The sequence below is a fragment of the Podarcis vaucheri genome (genome assembly GCF_965113315.1).
Source record: "Podarcis vaucheri genome assembly, chromosome: 1".
In the NCBI taxonomy this organism is placed as follows: Eukaryota; Metazoa; Chordata; class Lepidosauria; order Squamata; family Lacertidae; genus Podarcis; species Podarcis vaucheri.
Window position 1 is genome coordinate 50,731,439 of NC_138759.1, and position 19,188 is coordinate 50,750,626.

Here is a 19,188-nt window from a genome sequence, read left to right on the forward strand (position 1 = left end):
TGAAGCTCAACATCAAAAAAACGAAGATCATGGCCACTGGGCCCATCACCTCCTGGCAAATAGATGGGGAAGAAATGGAGGCAGTGAGAGATTTTACTTTCTTGGGCTCCATGATCACTGCAGATGGTGACAGCAGTTACGAAATTAAAAGACGCCTGCTCCTTGGGAGAAAGGCGATGGCAAACCTAGACAACATCTTAAAAAGCAGAGACATCACCTTGCCAACAAAGGTCCGTATAGTAAAAGCCATGGTTTTCCCAGTAGTGATGTATGGAAGTGAGAGCTGGACCATAAAGAAGGCTGATCGCCGAAGAATTGATGCTTTTGAATTATGGTGCTGGAGGAGACTCTTGAGAGTCCCATGGACTGCAAGAAGATCAAACCTCTCCATTCTGAAGGAAATCAGCCCTGAGTGCTCACTGGAAGGACAGATCATGAAGCTGAGGCTCCAATACTTTGGCCACCTCATGAGAAGAGAGGACTCCCTGGAAAAGACCCTGATGTTGGGAAAGATGGAGGGCACAAGGAGAAGGGGACGACAGAGAATGAGATGGTTGGATGGTGTTCTTGAAGCTACTAGCATGAGTTTGATCAAACTGCGGGAGGCAGTGGAGGACAGAAGTGCCTGGCGTGCTCTGGTCCATGGGGTCACGAAGAGTCGGACACGACTAAACGACTAAACAACAACAAAGATTAAACAAAATGAGGTGAGTCTAGATACAGACAGAAGCAGCTGCAGATTTGGATGGACAAAAGTGTATCTTGATTTAATCAAGAAAAAATATATTGAGAAAATGATGTTTTTGTTAGTGATAGAAAAGGCAGTAGCAGCAGCATTTATTTACACCTGCATGAAATTAACAAGAGCAAAGGCAAAAAGAAAACCTTTATAGCTACCATTGAACATAACTGCTGAAGAAATTTATAAAGATCGTGCTGAGATGAAATCAACTACTCTCTGAGGTGTCAAGAGTACTTTGTTTTTAAATTCATACCATGGGTATTGTTGCTAATTTCAGAAATGTATGCACACACATCCACAAGAGATTTCACGAGAATGCCAAAAAACAGCAGCAGGGTAGAGGATATAATTTGGGGTTTATAAAGAAAAAAGGCACAAGAGGAATGGAGGAATATGGGGAAAACAAAATAAACAGTGTTTCCCCAAGCACCAAGCCTATGGTGATGAAAGCAGATAGGCATTTATATAGTTATGTCACTGAAGTCCATTGCTTCCAATTTCAAATCTGTCCGGATTGTAATGTTTTAGATGTATTCTGAAATGAATAGGAAAGAGCCCGCATGACTATTAGCCATCAACAGCCTTATCCTCCATGAATTTGTCTAATCCTCTACTAAAACCATCCAAGTTGGTGGCCATCAGTACCTCTTGTGGGAATGAATCCCATATGTGATGTGTTAAGAAGCGCTTTATTTTGTCTGTTCTGAATCTTTCAGCTTCAACATTCAGTTTCACTGGATGCCCACAAGTTCTATCATCATCATCATCATCATCATCATCATCATCTTAATTTATTCATTCCACACTTTCCCCTGATGGGACTCAAGGCAGCTTATAGATAAAGGAAAGAAGTGCTAAAACACAAAAACTCAGTAATTAAAATACTAGTAAACCTTGATAGAATCAAAACTATATACATATATTAAATCTGTTTAGAACACGTTCTAATGTTATGGGAAAGAGAGAAAAACTTTTCTCTATCCATTTTCTCCATATCTTGCATAATTTTATATACTTCTACATAATTTTACATGCATAATTTTATATACTTTTATATACTTCCAATTTGGATACAATAAAGGAACTGGAGGCCCCTCGACTGTCCTCGGGTCCAGTATTGGACCACTTCGACCGGATATCCCCAGCCGATGTGGACAGACTCCTCTGAGCTGGAAAGCCCACCACCTGTCCTCTCGACCCGTGCCCGTCTTGGCTGATTAGAGCGTGTCCAGACGAGGTGCGGGCCCTCCTGGGGGATATCATCAATTTGTCCCTTGGCACAGGGACATTCCCAGGGGAACTGAAGGAGACAGTGGTGCGCCCGCTCTTAAAGAAAACATCATTAGATCCTTTAGATCTATCCAATTACCGCCCGGTTTCGAATCTTCCGTTCCTGGGTAAGGTGATTGAGAGAGTGGTTGCTGAACAGCTTGGTGGGTTTCTGGATGAAACATCGGCTCTGGATCCATTCCAGTCCGGCTTCCGCGCTGGTCATGGGACCGAGACGGCTCTGGTTGCCCTAACAGATGATCTTCGTAGACAGCTGGATCGAGGCGGGTCGGGGCTGCTGATTCTTCTAGATCTGTCAGCAGCTTTCAACATGGTCAATCACGAGCTTCTGGACCACCGCCTTGCTGACGTGGGGATACAGGGCACAGTCCTTCAATGGCTACGCTCGTTTCTCTCTGGTCGGGGACAGAGGGTGGCACTTGGGAGTGAATTGTCATCGCGCCACTCCTTGGTGTGTGGAGTACCTCAGGGTGCGATTCTCTCCCTGATGCTTTTCAACATCTTTATGTGCCCCCTCGCCCAGCTTGTTCGGAGATTTGGGTTGGGTTGCCATCAGTATGCCGATGACACCCAACTCTATCTGTTGATGGATAGCCATCCTGACTCGGCCCCAGACACACTGACCAGATGTTTGGAAGCTGTGGCTGGATGGTTACGTGGGAGCCGGTTGAAGCTAAATCCTTCAAAGACAGAGGTCCTGTGGCTGGGACGGGGCGATATGGGATTGGGGGGGCAACTCCCATCTCTTGTGGGGGCGCAATTAGTGCCAGCACCGTCCATTAAGAGTTTGGGTGTAATCTTCGACACCTCCCTTTCCATGGAGGCGCAGATTGCAGCTATAACAAAGGCAGCATTTTTCCATCTCCGCCAAGCTAAGCAGTTGGCTCCTTACCTCTCTCGCCCTGACCTAGCCACTGTGATCCACGCGGCGGTCACCTCCAGACTGGATTATTGTAACTCGCTCTACGTGGGGCTGCCCTTGAGACTGACCCAGAAACTCCAGCGGGTGCAGAATGCTGCAGCGAGACTCCTTACGAGGTCTTCGCTGTGAGATCACATTCACCCGGTGCTATACCAGCTGCACTGGCTCCCGGTGGAGTACAGGATCAGGTTTAAGGTGCTGGTTTTAACCTTTAAAGACCAATACGTCCTAGGACCCTCATACCTACAGGACTGCCTCTCCTGGTATGTCCCATGGAGGACTTTACGGTCTTCAAATAAAAACATCTTGGAGATCCTGGGCCACAGGGAGGTTAGACTGGCCTCGATCAGAGCCAGGGGTTTTTCGGCCGTGGCCCCAATCTGGTGGAATGCTCTGTCACAAGAGACTACGGCCCTGCGGGACTTGACATCTTTCCGCAGGGCCTGCAAGACAGAGCTGTTCCACCAGGCCTTTGGCCAAGGGACAGTCTGACCCCCTCTCTCCTTCTGTAATCTTCATAGAACTCTAACCCGATGGTTGCCATTAATTTGATTCTGAATTGATTCTAGAATGTATTTTAATTAACTGACTGTGCGATTTTATGTACACTGTGCTATTTTTACTTGTTGTTAGCCGCTCTGAACCCAGCTTTAGCCAGGGAGGGCGGGATAATAATAATAATAATAATAATAATAATAATAATAATAATTCCTCATAAGGGAGTTGCTCTGTAAATGTTACTCTGTGAAACCCCCTATGAATGCATCACCATAAGGACAGCCTCATTTTTAAAGTGCAATCATTTCGCTGCCAAGCAGTTCATGTAGCTTTGCATTTTAAAATTGTTTAAAATAAAGGACAGCTTTGATACCAACAACAAAAAGCTAACTGTTTAAACTACAGTTGGGATAAAATTACTCCAATGCAAAACACAAGAGTTCAGGAGATTAAATGGATGAAATATTTAATCAAGTCATTGTCTCATTTCTGGCACACAGTCAAATAAGAAATAGTTAGACTTAAAACATGGTTTAATATGAATTTTCATTTTCTCAAAGGACTCCAAATTATTTACAGCTACAGTCCTGCTCTACAAGAGTTCCAAGATTAAAGCTATTTGCTGCCCAAATAAGTACATAATACAAAATAGATACATAATCTTGAGCCCCAGCCTTATCAGGTGTAACAGATCATAATGAGAATTAGCTACTCTAGCTGTACTGCAGGCCCAATCCAAAGTGCTTAAATGGCTTAGGCAGCAATATCTCAATGACTGCCTCTCCCCGTATGAACCGCCCCAGACCCTGTGATCATCATCCGAGGTCCTCCTTTGTGTGAGAAGTCTGGAGGGTGGCAACACAAGAGCAGGCCTTTTCTGCAATGGCTCCCATTTGTGGAATTCTCTTCCCAAAGAGGTTTGCCTGGCACCTTCATTAAATGTCTTTAGGTGCCAGGTGAAAGCGTTTCTCCATAAGTAGACATTTGGCTGATCAAACATTCTATGGGCTTTTTAATGCGTTTGTGGGAGGGGGATTAATGGTTGTTGTTGTTTTTTCATTATGTATTTTGAGTTCTCATTTTGTATTTTTTTGTTGTGAACTGCCCTGTGATCTTCAGTTATCACACAGTTTACAAATTTAATAAATAAATCAAATCAATAAATAGATCAGATGCTCTGATAGGCTTCAGTAGAAATTTTTTATTGTTACAGAGCTGGCTTTCCAGAGATCTGAACAGACAGTTTTATCATAAGTTGATTTTTTTTATTTGCACATTAGAGGCTGGGGGGGGGATTTCTGTGTTGAAGCACTTATCAGGTTTTTCAATTGATCTAGCGGGTGAAAACAAAGAATGCCACTCTTCCCTAATTTTGTTTCACTTGCCTAGATGAATTTTCCATCATCAAAAGCAAATGGTAAACTAAGCAGTTAAAACAACCACCTTCCCTGGCTGCTTTCCTCCACAAACTATAGCTGTCGCAAGTCACACAACCCTTTTCTTGCAACTCCAGTATAACCAGCTTCCTCCAGGGGGGACAAAAACTCATGTGCTTGCATTTATCAAACATGTAGTTGTTCATAAAATGGAGGCAGGGTCTACATTTTATATCAAAATGAATGCAGGGGGGAAAGGAGCAGAACTCATTTACAGAATCAGAGCTAGACTGGGGGGAAACAGCTTAAAGCGGTCAAGCAGGGAAAGTTAAAGTACAATATGGTAGTACCGTATTTTTCGCCCTATAAGACGCACTTTTTCCCCTCCAAAAATGAAGGGGAAATCTGGGTGCGTCCTATGGGGCGAATGCAGGCTTTCGCTGAAGCCTGGAGAGCGAGAGGGGTCCATGCGCACCGACCCCTCTTGCTCTCCAGGCTTCAGGAAGCTATCCCAAGTCTTGCAAGCCCGGCGGGATGTCCCGCGGGCTCGCAAGGCTTGCGGGCAGCAGCCTGCACCCAAAAGCTGGGGACAGCGGGGAGGCGCAGAGCCGCCACCCCGCTATTCCCCGACCTGATCTGGAGGCTGGGGGTGGGAGAAGCAAGCCTGCTTCTCCCCCCCCCCCCGCCAGCCCCACAACCTCTAGATCAGGTCAGGGAATAGTGGGATGGCGGCGCTCCGCCATCCCCCTATTCCCCGACCTGATCTGGAGGCTGGCGGGGGGAGAAGCAAGCCTGCTTCTCCCCCCCCCCACCAGCCCCACAACCTCCAGATCAGGTGGGGGAATAGCGGGATGGCGGCGCTCCGCCATCCCCCTATTCCCCGACCTGATCTGGAGGCTGGCGGGCGGAGAAGCAAGCCTGCTTCTCTCCCCCCCGCCAGCCCCACAAGCTCGGGGGATAGCGGGCCAAGCTGTCCCTGAAGGCAGAAGAGGGAGACGGAGCACTCCATCTCCCTCTTCTAGCTTGGGGATGGCTGCGCAAACCTGGGGGGAAATCAAATTTTTTCCTTTGATTTCCCCCCTCAAAAAATAGGTGCGTCCTATGGGCCGGTGCGTCCTATAGGGCGAAAAATACGGTAAGTGTCACGCTTCTCTCTCATCCACTTACTTACCCCTATCCTTGCTTTATAGGTCAATAGACAAGTAGTTGTTCAATAAACATGTAAACATCTGGTTTGACCCTCAGTTTCTAAAAATGCTAATTAGAAATTAGAAAATTCCTTAGGAGCAGATTCCATTATTCGTAAGCATGGACTCACTGAAGGATGAGGCACACATGTGTCCTGATCCACAGGCCTGTGGAAGTGGTTTGATGCAGGGATACCAAAGCAAGATGTCCAAAATGTCAGTGATCAGTTCTAATGCTTTATTAGAAGGTATAGACTTTCAACACAGCCTGCAGAGCCTTCTGTCTTTACAGACTTGGGACAGACACCAAAACAGCCTACACTCAGGAAAGCATTTGTGCATTACTTATACAAAAACCAGTATATGTCAGTTTGGCCAGAACCTCCCATTGGTTCATCTGCTGATGAAGGCATATGTGGCAAGCCTCCAAGTCTTATGGATAGCTCCCATCCCTAGGACAATAACCAAGCTTCCCAAGCCCACAGATCAGCATAGCATCAAAGCAAGCCAATTTGCATATCAAAGTAAGTGTATAAACATATATGAGCTCATTCTTGCAGCAACTAACAATTAATCCCAAGTTTATCTTGACTACCAAGATGGAGTTCACAGGCCTTCCGGAACATTATTCCCCTTTGGTTCTACACAACATGTTAGGATGCACTAAGAGGTTTTCTATATAACTGTTTTATAACAGAGATATATCTTTCTTGGCTGCCTTTAAAATTGTGTGGATTTGTCATAACTTGCATGCGTCTTTTAAAATTGAACTCATACAAGAAAAAATAATGCCAATTCCTTCCACTCCTCCTACTAGTTGCTTCAGAGAACTAACACTGGGGGGATGGAGTGGAATAACTGCAAAATTCTGTGTAGTAATAATAGGTTTCATCATAATCCCAAAGCAATTCTTAAACTAGAGGTTAAAATATTGGAAACAAATATGAACATCACATCTTAGCATAGGATTGTAATGGATTCTATAAAGCTGCTAAGATAGTCTTGCCTCTGCAGAAGAAAGTTCATATGAAACTTTCTTTGATAATGAAGATAAATTGACAATAATAAACCTAGGCTGCTGGTGAGCTAATAATCCTAGGGTGGTAGCCAAGCAGAGTAAATGCTTCTTTTATAAGAATCTGGCAAATTGCCCCACTGTCTGTCTGCATATTCTGTTTCTTTTGAGGAATGCTGCATATTAATATTTCCAAATTGCCTTAGGAAACAAGAGCATCCCTGATCTGAAAGGTAGAACAGAAATTATAGTCTGCCCTCTGCGTCTGGGACAGCTATTTCAAGCTGAAAGCAACAGTTGTAGACAAATTCCTAGCAACTGTAGCTCTGTGAGATTTGGGAATAAATGGAGTAATCCCTTCTCACTTTTTACCAAGGACTATTTTGCTACATTTAAAACAATCCTTTAAAAAATAAGATTTTTAGACTACATTCTTCTCACAGCTTTCTGTGAATAACTTAGAAGAATGAATCTTTAAATATTCTAAGTAAGATTTTTATGTTGAACCATCAGCCAAATCATCAAATTTACAGAGAGTTGATCTGTTGCATCAAAAAAACCCCAAAAGAGCCTTGTGGCACCTGAAAGACTAACAATTTGTTATGATGTAAGCTTTTGTGAACCACAATCCATATTAGCAGATGAATGAAGTGTCATCCTGACCTCAGCCCACCCCCTAAAAAACTCAGGTCAGGATAAACCCTGATGGTATAAACTGTAGTCCTCAAAAACATATGCCATAAGAAACTTGTTAGTCTAAGATGCCCCACATCATTTTGTTATACTTAAAAAAAATAGCCAGTTTACTTAGCTGATTCGACTAGAAAGCAGAGCTTAACTATTGCCTAATTAAATGCTCAATAGCATTAATTAATACACAAGCTAAAAATAGAGTATGACAGGAAAGCTTTTGTGCTGTTTCCCAGGTTGATGCAAATGGTTTTGACTTTGCAGATTGCAGCTAAAATAATTAATCAACATTCTGTGTAAAAAGGAGCTTGAACAAATGAATAGAAAAGACAAAAGCAATACTTCCATTCTGTTATTCCAGGTGTTGTGGTAGCTGTTGAATGACCAGAAACTTGAATTTAATTATTAAGTAATTTAATTTAAAATCAGTAAATCATCATTGTACATTTCAGCATACATAAAAAAATTAAAGCACTGAACAAAAATGGTTATTAAAATGATACCTTGATTTCGTCTATTTCATCTGGCACTATCTTGTATGCAGATACAGTCCCGCCTAACCTGAAATTTGGAAAAGAAAATATTCTCAAAATCCAGTAACAGTATGGAATAAACAAATTGATGCTAACCACATAAGCCCATCTCTGTGGTTCATTTCTGGGAGCAAACTGCGCTAAGATACCCAAGAAGCTTATGCATTGCTGCAACAGTGCACACTGGCATGCTAGACAAAACATCTGAAGTTGGTACATTAGCTAACATGGTGGGCATTTGCATACATGAGGTTTAAAGAAGCTCTTGTTTTAAATGTGCTTGCGATTTTTATTTGCATATTACAAATGTCTCATCTCTAGTTTCTCTTCTGCATGAGCAAGGATCAAATGTTTACAAAACAAAACTTCAGTAAAGTACTTCTAATGGTTACAAAGTCATCCCTAGATTCAGGTGGGTAGCTGTGTTGGTCTGATGCAGTCGAAATAAATAAAAAATTTAAAAAATTGTCCAGTAGCACCTTAGAAACCAACTAAGTTTGTTCTGGGTATAAGCTTTTGTGTGCATGCACACTGCCTTCAGCCTCCCTCTCAGCTGTAGGGCGGGCTGAGTGGGAGGAGGCAAGCAGACTACGGAGGTCCCACTGCTCGCCACTGCGAGGAGCTGCAACTGCCAGAGCATGTATGGCGGCAAGTTCCGTATCAATTTCTATATTTAATTGCTATATTCCATGTAGAAGACTGGCGTGCTCTGGTCCATGGTGTCATGAAGAGTCGGACACGATATAAGACGACCCATGTTTTTAAACTTAAGAAATTGGGGGGGGGGGAGCTCGTCTTATACACAGAAAAGTACGGTATATAGAGGTCTATACGGTAGTAGAAAAAGCTTATTATGGTCACAAACCAATAAAATTCAGTACAGAATGAAGCATACATTTCAATTAAAACATATTACAACAGCTAAAATATTCCAGCAGTTAAAACAAGTACAAATACTTATACGTTCTTATCCTGCTAGGTGCCAGCAATTTCCCCCCTGATCTGCATTAATATTAGATATTACCGGAAGAAAAGAGCTGCAGAGATAAAAATGGAATTTACTAATATGTGCCCTTGAAAAAAAGAGTAGTAAATTACTACGGGGGCACTAACAAATCACTTTGAAACTCCCACTTGTTTATTTTCGTGCAAGTGGTAAGTTATTTTTCTGAAAGTTTTCAAGAATCTGTCAATTCTTCAACCACCTCTTCAACCACCTCCAGTGTGGCATTTGTAACTTCTGGTGATATTATTGATCTGACTGCCCAGCTCAAACCTGGCAAAGCCTCTGACCCATATTCTATACTACCTGATCTCTTCAGAATCTCATCCAAAATGGTGGGCTCCTCTACTCTCAGTTCTTTTACTTCTATTAACAAAACTGGAAAGACCCCTGACATTAGGAGCAAAGCAATTATAGTTTCTATTTGAAAAGAAGGTGTTAGGACTAATCCATCTAATTACCATCACATCAGCCTTCTTTCAGTTATTGGGAAACTTTATGTCAGATTTTTTAAATGTAAGCTTTTATCTTGGATAGAGACTAATAGCATCACTGGTGAAAAACAGATTGGGTTCAAAGCTAGTCATTCAACCTTAGATCATTGCAGTGTATTAACTCCTCTGGCAGAGGAATACACTGGTGGTAAGCTTTTCACTGCTTTTACTGATCTGAAGTCTGTCTTGATTTGTTCTTAAGGAAATTGCTAAAAATTGCATAATTACACAGTGTAATTGATAGCCCAGGTAAAATCTAGGAATCAATTCCACAATCTGACCCTACACATATTGGATTTTATGTGCATACACTATATTCAAAAGTTAAGCCCACATGAGAACATCTAGTGGCTTGGAAACATTGTCATTCCCTCTTCCCAACACACCAGCAGGAAATATCAGAATACCATCAGTGGTGGTTACATTTTGTTGCAACTCCCCATGTGAAATACCATATTTTTTCGTGTATAAGACTAGGTTTTTCCCCTTTAAAAGTAATGTAAAAAATTAGGGGGTGTCTTATACTCTGGGCCATCTTCCCCCATTTTCTTAAATTTGAGTCCCCCAAAATAGGGGGCATCTTATACTTGGGGGTGTCTTATAGATCCCTCTTACAATACACCAGTATATAATTACATACCTTCTGAACAAATTTCTGTTAATAAGAGTTCTGGGTTTTTTTTGGGGGGGGGTGGCCTACAGGAAGTAAGTCCTCATGTACTAGACACTCTATATCACTGATACAAGAGCCAACTTCAATTTAAAAAATAACTCCAAAATTGGGTAACATATTTTTTTCCAATCTTGTGGCCTATATTACAAAGACCCATCTTTGTTAGTTTATTCTCAAAACCCACAATAAAGTAAATCAAGACCAACAGGAGTCACAAAATAGTTACCAAGCTTCTTTATGGGCTAACACCTTTGTTTTGTATCTGAAGAAGTGTGCATGCACACGAAAGCTCATACCAAGAACTAACTTAGTTGGTCTTTAAGGTGCTACTGGAAGGGATTTTTTTATTTTGACCTTTGTTTTGTGTGTCACTTTGAGTGTCACTCTCGCAAGTTAGCTACACATACTGATTGTTGCATGAAACGTGTAACATTAGTGCTTTTCAAAATAAACATGCAATATGTGGGCACTACACACACTGCTTCTAGAAATTGGCTTAGTCTAAGAAAATTGTCAGACACTCAAATTAAATCTTTCATTGACCCAAATTCTGTTACAGGAACACCTTTTCAATGCTCCGACACCATATGTATTGATCTGAGGTGAGAAAGATTTCCAATACTGTGCAATCCAGTTAAAAAGGAGTAAATCAGTGCATAAAGATTACAGCTTCTGAAAGTAATCTGATAAAGCTTCAGGTTGGCTGTTTCTAAAAACTAGCTGTTTCTTATCTAACCATGTCCTTTTTTCAAATCAGGGTTAGGGAGCAAGAGTTAAATTGACATTTAAAGTCTTGGATTTTGGGTGTGCAGAGCAAAACTTGTGCTCCTCATCTGTTTGGTATTTTTTTAGCCAAACTGTATGGCTACATAATAGCCTTCCCCATCCTGGGAATACAACTCCCATCATTACAGACCATTGGTCATGCTGACTGGGGCTGATGGAATTTGTAGTTCAAGATATATGTAAGGCTGGGGACGGCTGTACTACTCTATGATCAACTGTGGATTTAGTTCCAGCTTACTACATCTTTGTCTTAGGATCAGCAGCTTTCTCCTCTTGCTTGCTAACTTCAGGAGAAATGACAAAGAGCTGCTAGAACTTATCTAGGTGAGCTAGAAAGCTTCAGTAACATCTTAATAGTACCTTAATACTACTATAGAAAGCTATTACTGACCAATTTAGCAAAGTTGTTGCACACATTTCTAAAAATAATGCTAGTAACAGGCACTATACTTCTAAATATATATAAAAAAGCTTTGCCAAATTTTATTTAAAGAACTCATTTTATACAGAGATAGTATGAACAAATCAAAGAACACATTTGGAAAGAATGTGCCTTGCTGTTTGTGGTCTGTCATCCCAAACTACAGAATATGGAAAATAAAATATTTTATCATTTTGATTTCTTCCACATCAGGTCTTTTGTTGTTGAATATACAGAATGCCTTGGTATGTGTTGAATTGTGTTGTACAACAGTCATGAATAACTGAAGTATTGAAATAGTAAAGCTTTACTCCCTATTGCCACCCATGTTTAGAGAAGCATTTAGTATGAAATCAGATTTCAAATAAAATTATAGTTGTTTTGGGACTGTGGTCCATATTGCTCTGTTCATGTAATATCATTATATACAATTTTATGTTTAGAAAATTGCAATAAACTAAACCACTTTTAAAACCTTAATGAATGAGTCAGCTGAATTCAGTGAAGCAATCTAAAAATAACTCCATCTAGCCTAGTTGTTGTTATTTGCAGAAGTGCTCAGATGCCACTTTAATTAACATGATCTTTTGCTCAGTAGATAATAATATTCAAATAATACAATATCTTTCATTGCCATCCAAAAACTAATTATTAAAATTGAGTGTTTCCCTCCTAAAGCACACACTACTCACATTTTATCAGATCCATCATGCATGTGCTCTACTTTCTCATGGGTTATATTCAATATATTTTTTTGGGGGGGGGAATGCTGTTTATGTTCAGAGTTATAGGTATCTTATGTTGGCTAAAAGTCCACAATCTAGAACACTGGAAGTGAAAGCTGACGTCTTAACAGATGTACCCTGTGCAACACCACAAGTGATACTTGCTTACAACCTACCCTCCATGCACCCACACTTTTCCTTTTAGGGTTTTTAAGGCCCAAATTGAGAAGGGGATGATGAAGTGCTTGCAATAGAGCAAAAGTGGCCCACATTGTTCCAGTCCTACATTGCCTTATGAAGCACCTAGGTCTAACTGTATTGCTAGAAGTATACTCCTGTCAGTTGACCCATGTTTGTTTGTTTATTGCTTACATCAGCAGTTAGCAGGATAGGTTATAGTGGGAAGAAACTTTATTCTAGCTCCATCCTTATGCAGGCTCACCAGTAGAGATATATTAAGTTAGCCATGTTCATTGCTTCATGTATTCACCCTAAGACAAGTTGTCTCTGTTCTGCTGCAGTTTGGTTGCTGCCAAATACATTATTCTTCTCACTGTCCACACCATGGGCAGAATCTTAATTATTTTGAGGCATAATTATTGCATTTACTACAGGATTTCACAGCCTTCTCTGCATTTCCCCCTTACTCACTGCCTTTGAAGTGCTTTGTGCTTCTTTAAAGTATGTGTGTGTTTTGTCATTGTATTTTCATAGCAAATGAAGTAACTAATTACCCATCAATTAGCCATCTCCCCACAGAGATTCCTTGTGTACATGTGTACCTTTCAAAAATTGGTGCTTCTCTCTACACAGATCTATTTGTGTTCATTTGAAAAGCATTTTTCCCTTTAGCTGCTCACTAGTCTGTTACATCCTGTAGTGACTTGCTGATAAGGGGAAATGAGGTCACCCGGGAAGATTCTTCTCTGTGGTAAAGGGTAGGGAGCAAGTGTGAAGGATGGCAGTGTGGGGGATGGGAGAAGAAGAGAGAAAGCAGGGAAGCTGCTAGCCAAGCCTAGTGGCTGGCACAAGGGGAAGAGGGAAGCTTGACACCGAGAAGCGAAATGTGGGACAGAGGTGGACCCTTGAGGCTCTAAAGGCAGGGGCAAACAGTTACCGGGGTGGGGGGTGGGGAGCCTCCATCTGAAGCTCCAGAAGAGAAAAAGGGGACTGAGCAAATTTCTCTCAGTTTTGAAAAAATGTACAGTTGCATACAGGGCAAGTCTATAAATGTCTATTCATAAGTAAGTAAATATTAAATAGTTTCATTAATACATCTTCTTATAATTACACAATAAGATTATTCCTGGTTTTTACTGCAGCAGCCGATAAGACTTCCACCCAAGAGCTTCCAACCCCAAAAGTCCTATGACATGAGCAACAGCTGCAAAAATATTTTTTTCATTCTCCGATATGAGTAAAGAAGCATGCTTAGCTCAGAAATTTTATCCATTGATAAAGAAGTCTTGGATATTAACTGTCCATCATTCCAACAAAGGGGCACTACAATTAAATTAACTGTGCTTACTTCCAGGTAAGGGTCTAAGATTGCAGCCTTAGTCTGTATGTTTACTTAAAAAGAAAATCCAAAAGAGATTAGAGAGGCTTTCTCCATAGTAAACATACACAGCATTGTATTCTTTGAAATGCTGTTTTTGCGACTTCTGAACAATCTTCAGTTTCTTCATTGGGAGTCTTGAAAGTTTGATGTTTCAACTTTCCCCCCTGTAGCCTTATGATATGTAGAAATCCAATGGATAAAGCTTTCCTAGCAGGAATACGCAGTAATGGGAGCAATTCACCTGCTGGTTTTTTACCCCGTCATACACCCAGCTGTTAGCACCCAGCCAGGGAAAACTAGAAATCCTGCATATGCTATATCATATTCACAGCCTTCCCATTCCCTTCACTTTTTAGTGTAAAAGAAGACAGTCATACCTCGGGTTGCAAATGTGATCCATGTGGGAGGCACGTTCGCAACCCACAGCGATGTGTCTGCGCACACACATGACGCAATTCAGCACTTCTGCGCATGAGGTCATTTTGCAGTTCTGCGCATGCACAAGTGCCGAAACCCGGAAGTCACCCATTCTGGTACTTCCGGGTTCGGCGCAGTCCGCAACCCGCAGCGTTCATAACCCGAGGTATGACTGTACTTTAAAGACACTGCTAACAGCATCATAGACTACTGTTCTGATGGTATTTGGAGTAAAAACCCAATCTTATATATGAGATTTACATGTATAATCTTACATGTTTACTCAGAATATGTTTCACTGGGTTCAATGTAGCCTGCATCCAGGTAAATGTTCATAGCTTACAGCAGTAATTTCTGCACCCATTTGTTTTTGTCATAATTATCCGCTATCCCTACATAGGGTTTTTGTGTGTGGCAGTACAGTAAGATGGAATGTCATGAACAAGAAGAACAGCAGAATATTCATTCACTACCATGTTGAGATTTCCAGCAGAAGGCACACTGCAAGACATCTGGGATTGATTTGGAACTTGAGTTGCTTGTTGCAAATAAAACACGATGAATGGTATAGTGCTGTAGTTGAAAAGAAGTGATATGTGGAAGGGTTTTGCATCCTCTTCCCTCTCATCACCTCTTTCCTTCAAATTCCACTTTTCCCACACCACTTCACAACAGAAAAATATATATGGACTAAGGTTTCACAGCTCAGCTGTCAAACTTCCTATTTTATGTAAGTCCCTGTGAACACCTTTTATAGGGGAAGAGGTATTGCCCTACAAATGCACTGGAATGTAAAAAATGAAGCAACCCATGTCTTCTCAAAGTCTGAATGTTCACTGGCCTCACGCTGCAAAGATATGCCTTTTCTTGTTGCCTCATTAAAATCTATGAAACAGAGTTTCAAATTCTTAGTTTTCATTACTGGTGTCATCATTAGTCATAATGGTGCTATGAAACAGAGCTACATGCACTACACCCCAAGTACCACTCCTGCATCAGAGGAGACCCTCATCTCCCACTATTTAACTCATCCTGTAGCAAGAAATAGGCATGGTTGACTCACAGGAAGATTCCTCTGACAATGCAGCAAGGCTTAGCTACTTCATAAGGCAAAACAGGAAAAGGACAAAATGAGACATATTTGGTGATCCCAAGCATTTACTTCATCCTTCCTATTTGGATTTGTGCTTAAAAGACCAAGAAAAACTGTAGATTCATGAAGGGTAAGTTATTTAAGTACAATTTGTGATGCTGCACAACATCATTGCTGATCACGGGCTGTATCTGCATGCAAATCATTCTTAGCTTTCAATTTCACACATTGTGGAGCTTGAGCAAACATGAGAAAACTGACAAGTTTTTTATCATTGATTTCTGTGGTTTTTGGAAAGGAAACATATGAAAATATTGGGTTCCGTTAAATGTTTCAGTGTTTAGGGGGAGTGGGGGCATTTGATGGCATATGTGTAGGAGAGGTCAGGGAGTGTGTGGTTGCAGGAGGCAGGTGCCCATGGGCCTCCAAAGTTGGCAACCTTCCCTTATCTAACCACTGCACGACACTGTCATATGCATAACTAAAGGGATAGGCATAGCATATGAAATCCACTAGGGGACTCTCCCCAGTAAACAATGAATTAACAGCACTTTTACTGTGTGTTCACTGTATTAAATACTGTATCTTTCCATGTATAAGACAACTTTTTTCTTAACATTTTTAATGATAAATTGGGTTAATATGGTAAGTATAGGTGTCATCTTATACGCGGGAAAATATGTTAGTTGGATTGTTAATTCAAAACACAGAAGGTGTTTATAGAAAAACACAGTGCCAGCATTTATTATACTTATCATATACTTTATACAGTGTATACATATTCGCAGATTTAAATATTATGTATATATAATATATAAGATGTGAATAAAAATAAATCAAATTAAAATTTATTCCAATCCACAGTTTAGAATAATGTTTGCTTTAGGCTAAAGTGCATTTGTGGTGATCCAGACCACCACCTACTACCTTGATGAACCTTGATGTTTCCCCCACACATCACCAGCACACTTTGGAGATCAGTTGTTTTAGTTCAGTTAACCCTGTGCATGCAACATTTTGTTTGATTATATATATAAAATCATTGCAATAAACTTAAAGACCTTAGTTCTTTCAAGAGGAGATGTGGAGATCCTGTGGCCCTCCAAATGTTGCTAGATAAACTGTATTCAGCTCCAGCATGGCCAGTGGCCAGGAAAGTTCTTTCACTCATAACTGAGCTGAGCAACAATATGGTCAAGCTGAGACAATATTCTTCCTGATCTTGACCCTACATATTGGGGCAGCAGTGGGGGTACTAATTTCTGCTTCACCTAACTGGTGTGCTCTGACAACACTAAATATCCACATATGGGTCAAAGTAGTATGTGCATGACTACAATAAGTCCAAATATATTTCAATATGCATTATGTCAGTAGCAAGATCCCACTAACAATTCAGTAGTCAATCATCTGATAAGCAAATAGCTAGTTTAAAATATAGTCACACATGGATGTCCAAAGCAGTTTGGAGGCAGAGCACAGCAATCTTGTTCCCCATAAGGGATATTCTGGGTATAAACACACCCAATATATGCTTACGCAATTTTAAGCAAGGGAATTGCCTGCATGCATTTTTCCCCAAGCAAGAGGCAGTATTTCAAGCAGTACACAATTCTTTGGGTGGGCAGGATTCATATTGGGTAAATCTATTATGATCCTATTTGGAAAAATTATCCTATTTTACTATTAGAAACCACTTTATTCCAATGTAGGTCAAAAGTACAACCTAGAGTGGCTGGGATTTTTTATTCCCTGTAAAAAAAATGGTGTTGGCCCACAAGAAAATTCCAAAATCCATTTTAGGTCAATACTAGGCCAACCAAGGGGACGGATTGGAGACTTATAGTTAAGCAGTATATAAATGAATATATAAATAACAGAGCAATGCAAGGGGAAAAGAAAATATTTTTAGCTGATGTTGAAACCATACATGTAGTCATAATCTTAAAACTATGATTTCCATTTTAAGACTGTGGCCATATAACCATTTTCCTGCCTTCAACATCAACCAAAAAATAATAAAAATCATTCCACCAACCCACATTATTTGTAGTTCACTGTAATAGGTAAACAGATATCCAAAGTTTTGTCTCTGAACGAACATCCAGGAGTTAAGCTCTTTACACATGGCCCCTCTAATCGGAATTGACAAGGACTCTCATAATCTAAGTTCTGAGCATTAGGGAGGTGGATTTGTCCTAAGTAGAAGTCTCATTGGCCACCTACTGTCAGGACTGGTCGTTGTCCTCTTCAGATCACCACACAAACACTTCTTGTTCTTTTATAACTTTTTATTGTGTATTAACAAAATAATCTTATAAACAGTTCTTAACTATTATTCCTCAGAGTCACTTATTTCAGATACCTTCTGAGCTCTGCTTCTCCGTGACCAGCCACCCTCAAAATGGCGAAGGCGCCTTTCCCTTCATTTTCCCGCTCTTTTTTCTAATCTCCTGGCTAGAGCTGGCTTGTATCCTCCTCCGAATCTGAGCTAGAACTTAACCCTTGCCTTTCCTGTGAACAGCCGGTCCCTCCCTGTTGTTCCTCTTGCTCCCTTCTATTAGATTCATTGCTCTCCCTCCCCCCTTGGGGAATGCTTTCTCCCTCTGATAAACTGGAAACTTCTAACTCTTCCCTGACAACTACCAACATCAAAAATGAAGATTTCTTCGCTACTGGACAAAATGGCATGCTGTCTTAAGAAAGAAGCCTGTTTATCTAGCCACAAGCTCCCGCAAGTAAGTGAGACTTTATCCCCAATCCTTGCCTTCTTAGAAACATATTTATTTATTTACTTCATGTGCCACCCTTTCTTCACAAGGAACCCAGGGTGGCTAACAATATAAAACTGCATAAAGCACTTACAGTACAAAATAAAACCAATCAAGAACAAAATAACACAATGGGGAATTCAATATAGTGCTATTGCAATTGTTCTGTCAGTGCAAATTTTTCAGCTTGCCAGATGGAAGGATCAACCCTCTCCCAGCACCATCCTGAGCAGGAGAAGGCCGGGGAGAAACCCAGTTGCACTAACATAACTTCTTGACTATAACAGCCTATCTCTCCTGTTGATCATTGACAGCAGATGGAAGGATATTGGGCAAGATGTTCTATCAGGTACTTAGGCTGTAAGTTGTTTAGGGCTTTGTATACTTGTAACAAAACCTTGAATCAGGCCCAGTAACTGAGAGGCAGCCAGGGCAGTACTTTAGGAATTGGAGTGACATGATTTTTCCTTGTTTCCCAAAAGCAACCGAGTTGCAATATTCTGTATTGGCTGCAGTTCCCCTTCTTCAAGGGTAGCACCATGTAGAATGTGTAACAGTAATCTCTCTGCAGGATGTTATCAGAGCATGGATTACTGAGCCCAAGTTTTTTTAATCCATGAACAGTTGGATGATCAGGAATTCAAGTATGCTCTTTCTCAGAAACCCATTTAGTACAGCAAACTATGCACATGCTTTGTCCTCTGAGATTCTGTTCAATCAGGATACGTACAACATATAGCTAAATTAGACTGATTTTACTGATTTTATTTCCATGCATAAGTGTATATATGTATGTGACTGTCACCTTTGCTTTTTCCTTCTTTCCCTTTCCAACAAAATTATTTATATTTTGACATTTGGCTTCCTTGGTTTTAAAAGGCAATTCTTTTGAATTTCTCATTGGAATTTTCACCACCTGTGTCTTAAGGATATTTCACAAGGTTTTGTTAAGTTCTATATCCACTGGGTTTTGGGAACATAAATCTAGAGC

General features: G+C 40.8%; 1 protein-coding gene across 21 annotated transcripts in view; it reads right to left on the reverse strand.

Annotated features, from left to right (window-relative positions):
• Positions 1-19,188, reverse strand: part of GPHN (gephyrin) — a 241,340-nt gene that overhangs the window by 172,821 nt on the left and 49,331 nt on the right. For all 21 annotated transcript variants that reach the window (XM_082224534.1, XM_082224553.1, XM_082224548.1 and 18 more), the window contains one exon: positions 8,224-8,281. In XM_082224534.1, the coding sequence (XP_082080660.1) occupies positions 8,224-8,281 (58 nt within the window). Of the gene's footprint in view, positions 1-8,223; positions 8,282-19,188 lie in introns of those variants that run through there.